The sequence below is a fragment of the Mesocricetus auratus genome, unplaced genomic scaffold (genome assembly GCF_017639785.1).
Source record: "Mesocricetus auratus isolate SY011 unplaced genomic scaffold, BCM_Maur_2.0 Super-Scaffold_100023, whole genome shotgun sequence".
Lineage (NCBI taxonomy): Eukaryota > Metazoa > Chordata > Mammalia > Rodentia > Cricetidae > Mesocricetus > Mesocricetus auratus.
Genome location: NW_024429204.1, coordinates 15,875,298 through 15,893,129, shown reverse-complemented (window position 1 = coordinate 15,893,129; position 17,832 = coordinate 15,875,298). Strand labels below are relative to the sequence as shown.

Genomic DNA, 17,832 nt, shown 5'->3' with positions numbered 1-17,832 from the left:
TGCAGGGCTGGGGGATGTAGTTAAGTTAGTACTCGAGTGTTTGCTTAGCGTTCAGGAAGTTAGGACACCCCACACCGCATGAATTGGATATGGTGTTGCACACCTGTAATTCCAGCACCGGGGAGATGGAGACAGAGGAATCAATCAAGCCCAAGGTAGTATTTTGGCCACCTAGCAAGTTTAGAAGCCAACATACTTTCCACCCTGTCAAAACAAACAAGAAACCCGACTCTCTCAGTCCTACCAATTAGTAGAAGCTGTTAAAAATGGAATTCAGATCATGTCAATTCCCATGCTGAAAAAGCCCTATTGGTCTTCCCACCCAGGAAATAAAATGCCAAAGCATAAGGAGCCCCTGCAATTTCTCGCCCGGTTTCCCAATCCCATAGTCCTGTATTCCCTGTTCTCCAGCCACAACTCTGTTTCTGCAGATATTGCAAGATGGGGTGTCTCAGTGCTCCCAGAGTCTGGAGCCCTAAGCAGCCCCTGCCTTCATAGAGGAATTAAGTGGAAAAGTAAATTCTAGAGTCACATTCGGATCAACTAAAGGAAAACTCCAGAGAGGAGACTCTGATACTTGTGGAGTTTTTAAATTTTATTTATTTTTATTTTAATGTATATTGGTGTCTGGCCATGGTTATCAGGTCCCCTGGAACTTTAGATACAGACAGTGGTGAGCTGCCATGTGGGTGCTGGGAATTGAACTCAGGTCCTCTGAAAGAGCAGTCAGTGCTCTTAACCACTGAGTTATCTCTCCAGCCCCAAACCATTTTTTAAAATTTGTTATTTGAGTTTTAAGCAGCCTACACCCCATGATAGGCACATCTTGTGGACATCCCAGGATGCACATGACTGTCGCTTACAACAAAGAGAATCAGAAGTTCAGAAAACCTTGACCCGAGCCCCACATTTTCCTTTGTAGAAACAAGGCATCACTTCCTCTGTAACCTTATGGTCTGGGGTGGCCAGACTCTGGCCTGACTGGGACAGAAGAGCTACTCAATAAATATTTCTCTAAGAAATTTGGAATGAGTTCCTAGCATCTCCCTCCTCCAGTCTGGATTCAGTCTCCCTGTTTGTTCTAGGCTGGAAGAATTATGTGCTGGGGACCTAAGATTGAGAGATGGTGTCTGGGAAGGGCTAACCCGGAGATTAACACAGACACTGTGCAGGTCTCTCTGCTGGGCTGGTACTAGCTTTCCCAAGTGGTATTCCTGTGCAAGCCAGATGAGACCCCTCACTCTACTTCCTTTCCTTTCCTTGAGGGTGGGGTTCCTCTCCCACTCCTCCACTTCCTCTACACACATATCCTTGACTATTTCTGCTGGGATAATTGATATCAGCATGCTCCACCATGCATCCTTCAGAAACTGCCTACTAGGCCTTCAGAAACAACCTGCTTCAGATTCCTGTAGAAGATCCTGTCCGGGAAAAGGGAAGAACCTGCCACCTGGACTCCTGATCCCTGGTAGGGAATGTCTCCATCCTTCACGATGCCCCAGGATGGTCCTTGCTCTCTTGTCTCTTCCTTTCTTCTCATATAACTCAGGGTACCACAAACAGCTCTTAGCCTTCCTAGCAGCCAGAAATGCTTCCTGCCTCAGATTCTGTCAGGTGTCATCATACACGGGTATCACAACATGCCCCTGCCAAATAAATTTCTGTGTAACCTTATTAACATTGATCATGAACATTGTAGATCATTTAATCATTTATAAACTATTTAGTTTGTGCTCGTGTGACAGGGGGATGTTCTTTTATATGTGTGTTACGCTTATTGGTTGATGTATAAAAACACTGTATGGCCAGTAGAGGCAGGAAGATAGGTGGGACTAGGAGGCGAGGAGAATTCTGGGAAAGGTAGACAGAGAGAGACCTTGAGGAGACTCCATGTAGTGGAGCAAGGAGTAATAGGTCCAGATCCTTTTCTGGCAAGATAAGACCATGTGGAAATACTTAGATTAATAGAAGTGGGTTAATAATTAAGACAGAGCTAGCCAATAAGAAGCCCTAGATATTGGCCAACAGTTTTATAATTAATATAGTGTCCATGTGTTTATTTGGGACTCAAGGGTGTCGGGATGTGGGCCAAGAAACTCCAGCAACACTTGTGTTTTGTAGCCATCTTTTTTTTTCTATAACAAATACACGTAAGGATCCTAGAGAATCATTTGTGCCCGTGGTTTTATATACATTAAAAGAAACACTTCCTTTGTCTGTCTTGTGAGGGACATTTTATGATGGTGTGAAAGCGATACATATTTAGTATAAACCAAACTTTGAATTTTGTTCTGAATTGCAAATTCAAAACAGAGTGTAATCCTGTCGCACAAAGTCGAGCAGCAGCTCATGGGCTTAGGATTACAGAGGAAAGCAGCAGATACCCAGTAGTGTTCCGTGGCTGAGCAACATGGTTGAGGAGGTAAGGGGTGTTAAATGCCCTTCCAGCTTAGGATGTTTACAACCTAAAGATGGGTGTATTGGGCTCCAGTCTTTCATAAATAGAGGGTGATCATATATAATACAGCCTGTGCTATTTGGTTTCTTTCTCATTTTCTTTCTTTAAAGACAGGGTTTCCTGTAGTATAGGCTGGCCTTTCTTGTACTACTAATCTCCCCACTATTCCCTCTTGAGGGCTGGGACTACAGATGTGCACCGACATTTTGGACAATACACATGGTTAACTGTAGTCACCATGCTGAGAGCACAAACTTATTTAGCTTAAATAGCAAGTTCATGTCTTTCTTCCTTTCTTTCTTCTCTCTCTCTCTCTCTCTCCCTCTCTCTCTCTCTTCCTTCCTTCCTTTCTTTCTTTTTATTTATTTTTGGTTTTTCGAGCCAGGGTTTCTCTGTGCAACAGTCCTGGCTGTTCTGGAACTCACTTTGTAGACCAGGCTGGCTTAGAACTCACTGAGATCTCCTGCCCCTGTCTCCCAAGACTGGGATTAAAGGCGTGGCCACCATTGCTGGCTGCCAGTTTATCTTTTTCAACCAACATTTCTCCATTTCTGCTTTAGTCCTGACAAACACTTTTCCTATTCTGTGCACCTGTGAATTCAAAGTTTTAGAAATCATTTTTAAAAAATTTTTTGAGATAATACTGTAATTACATTTCCCCACTCTCTCACATCCAAACTGTCCCATGTATCTACCTGCTCTCTCTTAAATTCATGGCCTCTGTCTTTCACTGTTGTTATATACATGTATTTATGCATGTAATATATATACATATTTAAATTGAGTTTTAAATTTATTTTGTTTTGAGGGTACAGGTAATTGAAACTTTTGCATTCTGGGCAAATGCTCTCCCACTAATCTGCAGCCTGGGCTCAAGGTTTTTTTGATCCAACACATAAGTCCAATCTTGAAGCATTTGTGTTTCCGTGTGTGGCTTACTTCTCTTTGTATAGTATTCTCCAAATTTATATGTGTTATTGCAAGTGAAAATCCCCCTCCCTCTTATGGTTAAGCAATATTCTATTTTATATGTACATTTTCCTGATCCATTCATCAGTGAACAAAAGTTTAGGTTGTCTTCATATCTTGGCTATTGAGGATCATGCCACAATGAGCATGGCAGTGCTGATATCTCTTTGACATACAGATCTCGTTGCCTTTGGCTTTATACCAAGTCAAGCAGAGGTATTCCTGGATTATTCGACATCACTTCTTCTGCTTTTAATGTGTTTAGGAAACCTTAATACTGTATACTTAAAATAGTATTAACTTACATAAACACCAGTGGAAGGTGAGTTCCCTTTTATTCACACCCTTTTCAAAACTTACTTCTTCACATAGCCATTCTAGTAGGTGTGAGTGGGCATCTTTTTTTTGTGACTTCAGTTTGCATTTCCCTGATGATTAGCATACTTTTTTTAACATATCCATGAGGGCACTTGTAAGTCTTCTTTGTGATCACCTCTATTTCAATCCTTCACCCCACCTTTATTATTTTTGCTATTGAGTTTAATGATCTTGTATATTTTCGATATTAATCTATTTCCCTACCACCAGCTACTTTTTCATTCCGTTGACTGTTATCTTTGCCCTGCAGAACATTTTCTTAGCTGAATCACTTATCTTTGCTTTTATTGTTTGTCCTAATGAGACCTCTCTTTGCAACTTCGTTCAAGGCATTTTTTAATCATCCATTCATTAATTCGTTTAATCCAGTATTTGAATTCTACCCGAGTTTAGGAGCTGCCCCATGCCCTAAGGATTAAAAAGCAAGACTAGGCTGGGGCCATAGTTCAGTGGTTAAGAACAGGTACTGTTGTTGCAGATGACCCAAGTTCTTTTCTTAGCACACACAATGACCAGATGCCCGCAGCCTTCACAAGTCCTTCTACACATACACACAGACACACACACACACACACACACACACACACACACACCCTAAAAGAGTAAGACTATCCCTTCTAGTTTAACAGCAGACAAAAAAGAAAATATATCAAGGCTGGAGAGATGGTTCAACAGTTAAGAGCATTTATTGCTTTTATAGAAGACTAGAATTCACTTTCTGACACCCACATGATGGCTCGAAGTCATCAGCAACACCATTTCCAGGGGATGTCATAACCTCTTCTGACTCCCATGAGCAACAGGCTTGTATGTGGTACACATCCACCCGTGTAGGCAAAACATCCATACACATAAACAAATATTAAAAGAAGATATCAGTAAGAAAATAACAGAAGGTGAGAAGACGTGGTGAAAAGTTCAGAGTAGGGGTGTTGCACTGATGAAGCTATTGTAGAGGTTACTATAGACTGCCTCTGGGTTTTTGGAGTGTAGACTATGGGTAATGACATCCATTATAGAGACATCCGATGTAGAGAAATGTATACATTACAAATTGAGATTGGCTGATTAAAAGACAAAGGCATTATTCCAGGCTAATCAACGAGAAGCTAAGGGTGAAATGAGATCAATACACAGGCTTAAGGCACTAGTCAACAGCAGAAACATGGGTGGAACCCATTTCCCCTCATTTTCAATACCATTTTTCCTCACATAACACAAACCACTATGGGGTGTGAATGTAATTAACACTGGGCTGTGAGGTGAGGGAATTCACCATAGTTAGGCAAGAAAAGCAAGACACTTGCAAAAGCAGAGAGAGGAAAGTCCTACCTTCTACAGAATGGAGGTGTTTGACACCCAGCTCTCAGCAGAAAGAACTCTTGCCTTGAAGACTGTTCATAACAGAGAGCTGGGGGTCACAGGGGTCCCCAATAACTGTCTTTACCTGCATGGTTCTCATCCTATTTGGAAGATGAGTGAACCCTTACCCTTGTTTCGGCCCTCTCTAAATCATGTGGTGGGGACAAAATAAATTTATAAAGCTGCCTCATCTTTGGCAAGTCCAACGTGGGCAGAAGCTTCAGGAATGCACCGTAATAGCCCACCCACATCCCTTCTTTATTCAAACAAATCTGAAACAACAAAGCTTGAAAACTTTCCACTCTGCCCTATTGTAACTGTACCATGGTTGGGGATTTCAATAGCCCCAGGGAGGTAGGGATGTGTCTGCTCCCAGCTCAGACACTCCCACAATAAACAATCACCAAACAGCTTGCTGCCCTAGGCAACTGCTTGTCCAGCTTGGGCTAGGGTGGGAAGGGGTCTAAATCAGAATTCAGGCTCTGAGGCTAAGAAATGCTCAGGAGTTTAGCACACCTTTGAGGCACTGGCGCTTCCTTGAGAAGACCGGTTTATCAGAATCATCCAATTAAGTTCACCCTGGATGACAGGCTTGGGGAAAGGGAGTCAATGGAAGGTCAACCAAAGGAAGGAACAACCATGGTACATTTAGGGTAAATAAAGCTATATATATATATATATATATATATATATATATATATATAATATATATACATACACACACACATTTTTTTTCTTCTGCAAAGGTTCCCTTCTATAGCGAGGGCAGGTGACATCTTAAAAACACCACCCCAAGAACAACACAAACGGGGGCAAAATGAAATGGCTTCTCTTCAGCCTTTAGGTCCCTCCTGGCCCGTGAAAAGAACAGGTGGGAGGGATTCAGGGACGAGGCGAGGGCCAGCAGATCAAGAAGGGCTTAGGAGGTGTTTTCTCGAGCTCCCAAGCACGGGTGGAGAACCGCCAACGGCTCCTCCGGACTGTGACAATTCCTCTTTATCGTCGCGGATGGGTGTCTCCGTGAGGAAGACAGAAAAAACGGATGGGTTACACAGGGGACTTAGGAAGTCCGTTTAAACGTACAAAAGAAAATACAAAAAAAAAAAAAAAATTGGGGCCTCAGCGGGTCGAAGAAACATCCCGACTGGCGCTCGCTTTCCACGAAGTCCCCACCCCACTCCTCCTGGCTTTCTTCATTTTCAGGCATCCTCCCACCAGGTCCTCTCAGCCCCCGGGCGTTCCCGGCTGGCTCGTGGGGACCCCGGGCATCCCGAGCCAGCAGCAGGCTGAGCCGGGCGTGTCCCCATCCCTCCGCCCGCGCCTCGGGGGGCCGGCCTGGTCCAGATCGCCTTCGGTGGAGGGGGCGGGGGTAGGGGAGGGCCCGGCCTTTGCCGAAAGGCCAGCGGTGGTGGGCGACACCCGGCCGGGCCGAGCGGCTCGCCCACGGCCCGCCACCCGGCACCGAGGCCCGTCCCGGGGTCCCCGCGCCCGCGCCCGCGCCGGCGCCTCCTCCGGGCCGCCGGGGGGTTATGAATGGGCGCAGCGGAAGCCCCGCCCCACCCGGACGTGACGCCCGGCCAATGGCAGCGCGGGCTGCGTGGATGGATGAGGTCAGCGCTGTCGTGTCGGGAATGGAATGTGTAAGTGTAACATTCAGAACCGGGTAACATTCGGCGACCGAACGCGGCGGCCGGCAGCGCTAGCTAGCGCGGAGGCCTGCGAAGCGCCGCTCCGAGGCCGGCACTGCCCCTCGCGCGGGGAGGACGCGCCGCCGCCGCCGCCACCGCCGCCGCCGCGGCCACCTCCACCGCCAGCGCCGCTGCCGCCGCCGCCTCCCCGCCGCCGCCGCCGCCGCCGCCTCGTGCAGCCGGCCGGGCCGCCGCGCGCCCGGGGAGCCGGCCCCGCGAGCGAGCGAGCGAGCGCAGGAGTAAACACCGGCGCGGAGTGTGCGAGCCGCTGCAGAAGGGAAGAAAGGGAACATGCAGGGGTTTGTGAGGTTACGGCGCCCCAGCTGCAAGATGCACTAGCCGGCCGGGAGCCGGGGCGGGCTGACTTGTTGGAACCCGTAGCGCTCGCTCTGCACCCGAGGAGTCCGTGGTGGATGAGTTGAAGTTGCTGTCCCCGGGCTCGTTCTCCGCGCCGCCGACAGTCGGAACCCCGAGCGGCGAGCCAGGCGCTCCGGTCTTGCCATTGATTGGGTATCTATCGGGAGCTTTTTTTTTTTTTCTTTTCTTTTCTTTTCGCCGCTCGGCTCTCTCTTTTCTTTTTCTTTTTTTTCTCCCCCTCCCGGTCTTGTTGCATGCGAGAAGACTGCAGCCCCGCTGCTCGCCCGCCCGCCCGCCCTGGGTGCGAGACCTCCTGCCCGGCTCTCTCTCCCGCCTGTGCATTCATTGTGCAGCCCAAAGATGAAAGACCGAAGGGGAGAAAGTTAAAGAAATCGCCCACATGCGCTGGATCAGTCCACGGCTTGGGGAAAGGCATCCAGAGAAGGTGGGAGCGGAGAGTTTGAAGTCTTTACAGGCGGGAAGATGGCGGACTGGAGCTGAAAGTGTCGATTGGGAAACTTGGGTGATTCTTGTGTTTATTTACAATCCTCTTGACCCAGGCAGGACACATGCAGGCCAAAAAACGCTATTTCATCCTGCTCTCAGCTGGCTCTTGTCTCGCCCTTTTGTTTTATTTCGGAGGCGTGCAGTTTAGGGCATCGAGGAGCCACAGCCGGAGAGAAGAGCACAGTGGTCGGAATGGCTTGCACCAGCCCGGTCCGGATCATTTCTGGCCCCGCTTCCCGGACGCTCTGCGCCCCTTCTTTCCTTGGGATCAATTGGAAAACGAGGACTCCAGCGTGCCCATTTCCCCCCGGCAGAAGCGAGACGCCAACTCCAGCATCTACAAAGGCAAGAAGTGCCGCATGGAGTCCTGCTTCGATTTCACCCTTTGCAAGAAAAACGGCTTCAAAGTCTACGTCTACCCGCAGCAGAAAGGGGAGAAAATCGCCGAAAGTTACCAAAACATTCTAGCGGCCATCGAGGGCTCCAGGTTCTACACCTCGGATCCCAGCCAGGCGTGCCTCTTTGTCCTGAGTCTGGATACTTTAGACAGAGATCAGTTATCACCTCAGTATGTGCACAATTTGAGATCCAAAGTGCAGAGTCTCCACTTGTGGAACAATGGTAGGAATCATTTAATTTTTAATTTATATTCTGGCACTTGGCCCGACTACACCGAGGACGTGGGGTTTGACATCGGCCAGGCGATGCTGGCCAAAGCCAGCATTAGTACTGAAAACTTCCGACCCAACTTTGATGTTTCCATTCCCCTCTTTTCTAAGGATCATCCCAGGACAGGAGGGGAGAGGGGCTTTTTGAAATTTAACACCATCCCTCCTCTCAGGAAGTACATGTTGGTATTCAAGGGGAAGAGGTACCTGACGGGGATAGGGTCAGACACCAGGAATGCCTTATATCACGTCCATAACGGGGAGGACGTCGTACTCCTCACCACCTGCAGGCATGGCAAAGACTGGCAGAAGCACAAGGATTCTCGCTGCGACAGAGACAACACGGAGTATGAGAAGTAAGTGAGGGCTGCCGCCCGCCCGTCGAGGCTCAGCCCTGGGCCCTGGATGCCTGAGCCCAGGTGTGCGAGGTTGGGGGATGCCGGGTGGAGGAGGCGGAGAAGCCAGCCCTCGGAGCTGGGGCTTCCTGCTTGCCTAGGACCAAGTAGCCGGGCTCCAGGGTTGGAGGAGAGCGAGTTTGAGCTCCTCAGGCAAACTCGACAGTACTCTCTCCAGTCAAGTAGGAGGAGGTGTCTCCCGGATACTTTGAAAACTATTCACGACCCGTGTGTGTGTGTGTGTGTGTGTGTGTGTGTGTGTGTGTGTGTGTGTGTGTGTGTGTGTGTCTTGTGTGCTTTGCGGGGCTCTGATCCAAGTTTGGAAACTGGGCTTCACTGGGGTTGGGGGGGTACTGGAGAAGGTTTGCGGGGTGTCTGGAGACCCGGAGAGACACTGAGTCTGTCCTGGTCCACAGGTACTCGCCCCTATGATGATTGTTTTCTTCATGAACAGTACCTGTTCTCCGTGGAGTTTGCCAGGATTAAATTTTTGTCTTTTCCCCTAAGCTTTTAGGTTCTTGCTAGCTGGACTAATACGTAGATTTTTAGCTACCCAACTTGTGACTGCTCCACAGCATTGGTATTTACAAAGGTAGAGTGTAAGTTGGTGAAGGCCTCAGACTTTGAATGTAGTCATCATTCATTCATTCATTCGTTCGTTCATTTGTATGTATAAGCCCTGCCTTCTCTGGAGAAACTTTAAAATCTGGGCCTCAGGCCCACTGTGGTAAACTACCCTAGCTAATTTAGATTTCCCATTCCTCTTTGTCTTTATCTATTTGCATATAAATGTAGACTGTTAGTCTTTGAATGGGCTGGAGAGGCCTCCTTAGCCTCGGTGGAGAGCAGAGTTTTGTGTAGTTGCTAAGTAACTGAGTTGGTTACTTTGTAGCCCCTTTCAAGTCTTCCTTTTCCTTGTCTCTAACAGTAGCTGACACGCAGGATTTCAGGTCAAAGGTAGAATCCACAAATCTGTTTGAAGCCGAGGCTAGCAGGTCAGTTTCCTGATAGGCGAGGTCAGTGCCCCAGACTCTCACTTGCCTCTGGCTGGGAAAGAGTTAGCGGGCTCCTATGGTGCATTTCCACTTTACGCCAGTTAAAAACCAGAGCAGCCTTGTGCTATCCAGGGAAGGAAGGGGAAACCTCTCAGCTGACTGCAAGAGGAACAGGCAGAGGTTGGGCGCTTGTGCAATTGATTCATGAAATGCAGAGTAGGGGAAATGCTTCCCAAACCTGATTGGATCCGGAAGGGGTAGGGTGGGAAAGGGGCCCTGAAATGAAAGGTGTGATTGTTGTCCATGGAATCCCGCCGACTCTCTGGTCTCCATGGCAGTGACTGCAAGGGAAATTAAAGTCCTCTCCGACTTGATCATAGAGAGAGGATGTATCAAATACTCCCGATTCTGCTTCTGAACCCCTAGGACCTTTTCCATTTCAAGTGTAGGAACAGCCCAAGGCTAGGATCAATTGTGAATCTATATTTTCCTACACGGGGAAGTTATGTGTGAATATTGAGTGTTGTTGTAACGGAGTGAATTTTTTTCCCTCACAAAATAGTCTTAAACTGTGGTCAGAAATAAACTGCTTTGTTTAAAGGACATCTACTTTGAATTCTGGGGGCGCCTCTAAGAAAACAGTGCCTTCTAGGAATTTCTTTGGCTGGTGTGTTGTAGAGAGTAACCTGATAAGGCAAGCCTCCTCTTTTGATGTCTTCTAAAGAAATCTCGCCACATTTTATAGAAAGATCAGGGCGTTCTTCATTCTGGAAAAGCAGAAGAGAGCTTGCACCTTAGGAAACTTGCCTTGTGTTTGGGGCATTGCCTGAGTTCTGGGCCTCCAGACATATCTTCGTTGTGGTCTTTTTCCCACAGTCATTATTAATTCTTTATATTTTTCTGTGTAAAGCTTACTTTCACTTTCTAGAGAGGAGGGATGAAGAAACGTGTAGGCTTGCTGGCTTCCATGCAACTTCGTTTTGCTAGTTGAATGTAATTGATTTTTCACCTTGCTGTGATTGGGCCAAAAAAAATCTGACATCTTTCACCTTTTCCTGACTTATGTTTAAAAACCACCTGGGTCAGAACCTTGGGATCATATCTCTTTGGAAATGTGGCACTTAGAAAGAAAGCAAGTTTGTTCCCCTCCCCCCCCCCTCAGCAGGGTTTTCCTTGGTTTTATGTTCCCTTTTACACTCCTCCCAGCCCTAACTTTGTTTAATAGGACAGGTTAGCAGTGCAGGACACTGGCCCTCACCAGCCTGGCATTCCTAAAGTTTTAATTCCTTACCCATCTTGGATTATCAAAATCGTTACTTGCGAATACTATCAGCCTTTGCTTTTGACTTCGGAATACAGAGATGACACCAGAATACAGAACTCTGGAAGCAGTGTGTTTCGTAGCAGACACTCCTGTGCTAGCTACACTCTGAAATAAGAGCGTCTGATGTGGTCCTACTCTGGGGCCTGCAGGACTCCACTGAGGCGAACGACCCCAGACCTTTGAAGAGGAGGGGGGAGATGCTGAAGTCAGGTTCGCGAAAGTGGTCCCTGAAGATTTGGCTTCTTACATGGAAGCCACTCTAGAGTTGATTTCTACCCAGGGTTTAGGCTGTTTCCAGGGCGCGCCAAGCCTTCACTTGGTGACCGGCCTGCTGTAAAGACAGGATCAGTTTTTTATCTATTTCTCTTCTTCGTTAGCAAGTGCCTATGAAAAGGTTTCAACTTAATTTGCTTCTGCAGGCAACTCTCATGCAAGTTTGCCTTGGACACCAGATCTGATAACTAGATTGGAAATTTGTGGCACCTTCGTCAAGTTAGGCTAGTAGAACATAAGCAGATGCTTCAACTCCAAGAATAGTTGCTTCCAGTGATAGTATGTGATGCTGTATGTTGAAAGTCAGATGGTTGAGGATTCCTGTCCCACTTGCGATTTTGTGAAAAACCACACATGGATCACACCAGCGTAGAACAGCTCCATCCAATGAATGGGGATAATTTTGTGCTAGGGAAAAAATTGGTTCCTGTAAACTTTGACCCAGCTTTCCAAGATTATATTAAACACCTATTTTTTATGATGCACATAGTCCTTACCATTTACATATCTTTTTAGGTTTTTTGAGACAAGATTTCTTTCTCTCTTTTTTTTTTCTTCGAGACAGGGTTTCTCTGTATTGCTTTGGAGCCTGTCCTGGAACTCGCTCTGTAGACCAGGCTGTCTTTGAGCTCACAGAGATCCTCCTGCCTCTGCCTCCCGAGTGCTGGGACTAAAGGCGTGCGTCACCAACGTCCAGCCCGGCAAGATTTCTCTGTATCTCCGTCTGTCTTGGAACTTGCTCTCTAGGCCAAGCTGGCCTTGAACTCGGGGATCCACTGTCTCTGTGTCCCCTGAGTGATGGGGTTAATACAAGCACCACCACACCCAGCTTTCAGTTGCATGTCCTAACAGGTATAGGCAGCAGCGACTGAGTGAGTGTCTGTTGGGATCAGGAGTGAGGCCTTGGAGAAACACTCCCCTTTCTAATCCTTAGGGCTCCTCTGGCGTCTTTACTGAGCCTTTGCCTGAAGGTCACAGTTCAGATCCCTTTGAAGGTCATTATTAGGGAACTTCAAGTTTGGCTATCTCAAACACAAGGAGGAGAAGGTAGTGAGAGGTGACATCTACTTTTGCCCCCCCCATAATTGTTTTCAAGCAACTTTGCTGAGGACACTCAAAAGACAGTGCAGATCTTTGGACCCCTTTCTGTGTTCCCCAAAGCTGTACTCTGCTGGTATTTAGAAACCAAAACATACCTGTAGTGCATGTGTGTGCACATGGGCCTATGGAGGTCAGAGGACAACTTGGAGCCAGTTCTCTTCTTTAGATGAGCTCTGGGAATCGAACACACACCCTCAGGCTTGGAGGCAAGTGCCCTTCCCTACTGAGTCACCTCATGAGCCCCAGCCAGGGCGTGTTGTAGGTAGGTGATCGTTTTTTTAGCTTCTAGCACTCTCAGTTCTTAGGAATAGAAACTAAAGCATGGCAAATTTTCGGGACCAGTCAGAACTCCGATGACTGTAGGCTCTAGAATGGCCTTTGGGAGTTTTCATTAGTCAGCTCTCTTCCATTTCTAATTGCAACCACTTTGGAAACTCTCAGCCCCCAGGACATCCGAGTGGTGGTTGGTATTTCTGCAACTTGGTGAAAACTTTCCATGGGTGACTGGCAGGTGATGAAAAAGAAAAAAGATGCATGTACAGTTTGTCACATAGCTTAAAGGTTGGTGCAAATCCTGAGAGGACATCCTCAGAACCTTGCTGTGGGGTTCACAGTTTCCTTTTATTGTTACTTAAGGTGGATGTGTCCCCGAAAGTGCTTAATTTCACTGCTTCTTCTTTTTAATGCTTTATTTTGTTTTATTGAGACTTTTCTATTTGGCCTTAAGAACTTAGGGAACAGATCAAATTGACCAAACAAGTTGAATTCAGAGGTCCTTGTAGAGGAAGGAAGATGCGCTTTAGACAAGTCTTGACCCAGAAGGGCTTTCTCTCCTTTTCCTCCTTTATCCTAAGGAGGCTTGACAGACACTTGGAGCAAGTTCCTGATGGTCCAGGCCTAACTCCTCAGTAAATGTTTTCCTCCTCCCAAGTGAAAGGCAGGAACTGCGAGTCAAGACTTCAAATGTAAAACACGAGCACCTTTCTCCCCACAGTTGTGTTAAGGATGCAAAATGATCCTAAAATAACCCACAGATTAGAAATCATAGTCCTGGGCCAGGCTATGAAGTCAACATGTGTGTCTTCTGACAGGGAGGCTGTGCCCTCTTCCCCCAAGTTTCCTTCCTTTTGTGAACACCTGTCTGCAGAGACCCCCCTGAGAGCCTGATTCACAAGGAATTAAGGTTGGGGGAATGCTAGCACTACTTGGAGGCATATGTGCATTTTGTTTGAGCTCACAGTAAGAAGTGTTGAGTGGTGTCTGTTACCCTAGCTATGGGCCTAACAGATTTTACTGTAGTTAATGACAAGGACCTAAGATTCGGCCTTGTCTGTCCGAGAGGAGGCCACCTTTGGTCCTCTTGACTCCAGCCTGGGTGGCACAGAATTGTCAAGAGGAGACACCGTACTGTCAGGTGGTTATGCTTTGCCCTGTCCTGGAGGATCTACTGTCACAGGACAGGGTTCTAGAAAAACTCTGTTGGTGACCGTGTCAGTGTCAGATCAAAGGTTTGGTAGGTAGGACCAGGCTGTCCTGCCCGCAGCCACCTTGCAGCCTATCTTGCTGGCGCATCATACCGGTGTGTAAGCTGAAGCTGGAGGTGCCGAGGGAGCTGGTCCAAGGCTTCCCAGCTTGTACGTGGCAGATCTTGGGCGGTAGCCCAGGCTCTCTGGCTCCCAGTTCTCCGTCTTCTCACCATAGCCTGCTACTGCTTCCTGACACTCAGCCACCAACGCTGTGTGTGAGTTCAGGCGAAGTGGTCATTGGATTCTGCAGTCTCCAGGCATGAACATGGGGGCTCCTCTTCGATGGAATGTAATAACTGTTTTCACTCAGGGTCTCTTCTACACGGGTCGGCTTCAAACTCACTACCCTCCTTCCAAACTGGAAGAATGCTTATTACTGGACTTTAACCTTCCCTAGCTCGCCGAAACCTTTTGGACAAGTGAATCGTGGATCCACTTCACCCATTAGAAAGTAGGGTACCAAGGTTAGAAAAGCAAGCAAGGAATTACATCTGATGAACTAATTAATGATCCTGTAACCAGGGCCTTTCGATCCCCGAGCCTACATACTTTCAGTCCTTCCAAATGCTAGTGCCCCGGAGAATAAACACAGCAGATGCTTCTCTCGTTGCTTTTTTTCTTGCTTCCCAAGGAATGGATTCGCTTGCACATGCAGGGAAAGGACTTCAGTTCTGACATACCAGCCCTGAACTCCTTGAAGGGAAGCTTCATGAGTATTGCAATCTGGCCTGCATGGATTCAGCTTTTCAGTCTCCCTGGACTCTTCACAGAGACCTCTGCTGTCACTGAAAAGTCCTGTCCCTTCCTGTCTGCTCTCGGGGGATTATAAACGGACCCCCTTGGATGAGACCCAGGATGACAGTTGCCCCAGGTAGATGCGTGTTCCTCTAACATAGAAGGACCCACTGGGAGATTCTGCTTCTCGACACAGGACACCCATTGCTCTCAGAGCCTCAGCTCTGGAACGTCGATTCTCAACCCATGGGTCCTGACCCCTTTGGAGGTCGAACAACTCTCTCAAAGGGGTCGCCTAAGACCACCAGAAAACACAGATATTTACATCACAATTCATACCGGTAGCAAAATTGCAGTTATGAAGTAGCAACGAAACTGATTGCATGGTTCGGGGTCACCACAGCATGAGGAACTGTATTAAGGGGTCACAGTGTTAGGAAGGTTGAGGACCACTTCTTTAGGACAAAAGACAGTGCTGCTGGCCAGGGTGCGGCCCACGCATGCATAATTCAGGTAAAACTGTTGTTTCGAAAGGAACGCAAGTGGCGCCATCGCTCAGTGAGCATGAGGCCAGGAGTCTGGATTTCCAGCGCCCATGTAAAAAGCCAGCTATGCGCGCTTATAATGTCATTGCTGGGGAGTTGGAGACCAGAGGATGCTTGGTGCTTGCTGGTGACACTTCTAGTACAATTGGTGAGCCTCGGGGGTCAGAAATTAGGTCAAGTGTTTGAGCAAGACACCCCGTAATGACATTGGCTTCTGTCCTCCATATGGCCGCACACATGTGCACATCACACATACGCATGTGCACACGTGTCGCAAAAGGTTATCTGTCGGCTTTTGAGGGGAATGGGGAAGGCTCAGCATGCAGCAGAGCGACACTGCGTGACATTTCTTGCCCCATTGTGAGAGCTAGGCCATGTTAAAGTTTGACGGAGCCGCCTAACTTTGTGTTTGTGTTGTTTTATCTCTGCCTGTCCTAACGCTTTGTCCAGCTGTGTGAATTATTTAGTCAGTGGTAAATAAACCTTAACTTCACTGTTTGTCCAAGCTGCCCACGTGCTCAAGCCGGGGCCTCTTCTTTGGTAAGCACAGCTCCCGGCTTTCCACGGGCTGACCTCTCTGCTTTGGAATAGTTGAAACCAGAACTAAGCGTCTTTTGGACGTTTTCTCTCAACGCTTTTGAGGAGCATTTTGCTGTCCTACCAAAGTGACTTCGAAAGTGGGACTTTTGAGAGCACTTTTCTTTCTCTTCAGCTCATAGCTGTATCATACTTTCACCATTTGTATTCTCTTACTTTTGGAGGATGAATTTCACTGGAGTGCCTGCCTTGTGACCCAGGTCTCTCACAAACAACAGAGGACTTGTGTGCCCATCCCCCACCCCTCATCCCTCTAGGGTGGTAGGCGTTTTTTTTTAAGGTGAGGCAAAGCACCCAGTTCGGGAAGTGGCCGTCATTAAATGACAGCTTAGATAAACAGGGTAGGTGGTAATTGGCCCTGCAGGGGTCTTTGAAACTCCAGGCTCTGTTCCCTTTGAAGTTTTGTGTTGGCTCCAGCCAGAAACCTCTCTGGACTCTTTACAACGCTGGCAGCCCTAGCCTTCTCTCACCAAACACAGTGCTTGCTTTCTGGGGGTCTCAGGGTCTGCTGACCCTACTTGGGGGAGATGTTCTTCTCATAGCATCTGGTATCGGTCTAGGCCTTGCTTCTATTTCCCCTTTGATTGTAGACTCCGTGGTCCATGGGAAGTGAGTTTGGGCAGGTTCTTCACCTCGGGACAGCCACGTAAGCAATTCTTAAACCTAAGTGCATTGCTCCAAGTGCCTTTAAACTAGGCACACACACACACACACACACACACACACACACACACACACACACACACACACACACAGTGAGAGACAGAGAGAGAGAGATAGAGAGATAGAGAGAGCAGTTTAATTCCTTATTTTCAAGACTTTTTTATTGTTTGGTAACATAACTCCTTTTGATAGCACTGAGAGATTTGAAGCAATACCCACTTCCATTTTACCTTGTCCCTTATGTGAAGCTGTAGAAGGCAGAGCCCGGGCTTCTGAGCCAGGGGATAACTGACTCACAAGGATTCCTCGGCTAGGTTTTTCACCTCTCAGCCTTGGTTTTGCATCTGGAAACAGATTAGATTACTAGCCTTACAGTGTCCTGAAGAGGCTCAGAAGAGGAGTGATGGATGTGAGTGTACCTTGTAAATGCTAATGTGCTCTCAAGGGTGGTGGTGTTATTAAAACCATCTTCCCGTCGTCGTGGTCCAGGCAGCCGTATAGTGGCTCAGCTAGTTTCATAACTTGGCTCTTTGTAACTGTGCCCGGGAACTGTCTCTGCCCATCTCTTCCCTGCAATGGGGCGTAGGTAGGTGCTCTGCTCTTTAATCGTCGCTCTGTGGGATGTGGCAAGACCTGTGTGGGGTCTTCATGTTGGAGGTGGCAGATGGCAGGGGGAGAGGGTGGCCTCTGGGAGAGTCCAGCATTTTATTGGTCCCACGTCCCTTTGTGTTCCCTGCCTCGAGAATGCGGGGTTATTCCTTCTGCATCTGCCATTGCCAGCCCAGGGTGACATGTGGAGAGCCACACTGTGTGAATGGAACCCAGCCACTTTTAGCAGTCTCCTTGAGCTGGCTCAGCAGGTTCTTGGGCTACAGTGACAAGCTCAGAAATCTCTCAGGCCACCTCAAGTTACAGGATTTATTGTAAGGGGACAGGAGACAGAAACTAACCTGAGACTGCTCTGCTGAGTTCTGGGGATATGATACTATACGTAGGCGAGGTGATTTGCTTCTGTCCCGGACAGCTTTTCTGCTCCTCTGTGGCTGCTGACCATCACCGGTTAGTCTCTGCTTACGGCTGTTCGTTGTCTATGTCTGGTGGGAAACCAAGTCTGGTTGACTTTTCCAGTGATCCTTGTTTTTCTAAGGAGTTGGCATTCATGCTAGGCCAAGCCTTGGGTGGGGTGGAGACCCGGTCAGTGGCGGGATCTCCCTGTCACAGCACCACTCTTTTGCAAATGGACTGTTTGCTTTTGTTTTTTTGTTTTTGCAAAGATTATTGGAAAAATAAG

General features: G+C 47.8%; 1 protein-coding gene across 1 annotated transcript in view; it reads left to right on the top strand.

Annotated features, from left to right (window-relative positions):
• Positions 1–7,015: 7,015 nt before the first annotated feature.
• Positions 7,016–17,832, top strand: part of Ext1 (exostosin glycosyltransferase 1) — a 277,737-nt gene continuing 266,920 nt past the window's right edge. Inside the window, exon 1 of the mRNA XM_040730390.1 lies at positions 7,016–8,743. Within this exon, the coding sequence (XP_040586324.1) occupies positions 7,782–8,743 (962 nt within the window). The 5' untranslated portion in view covers positions 7,016–7,781. The remainder of the gene's footprint in view (positions 8,744–17,832) is intronic.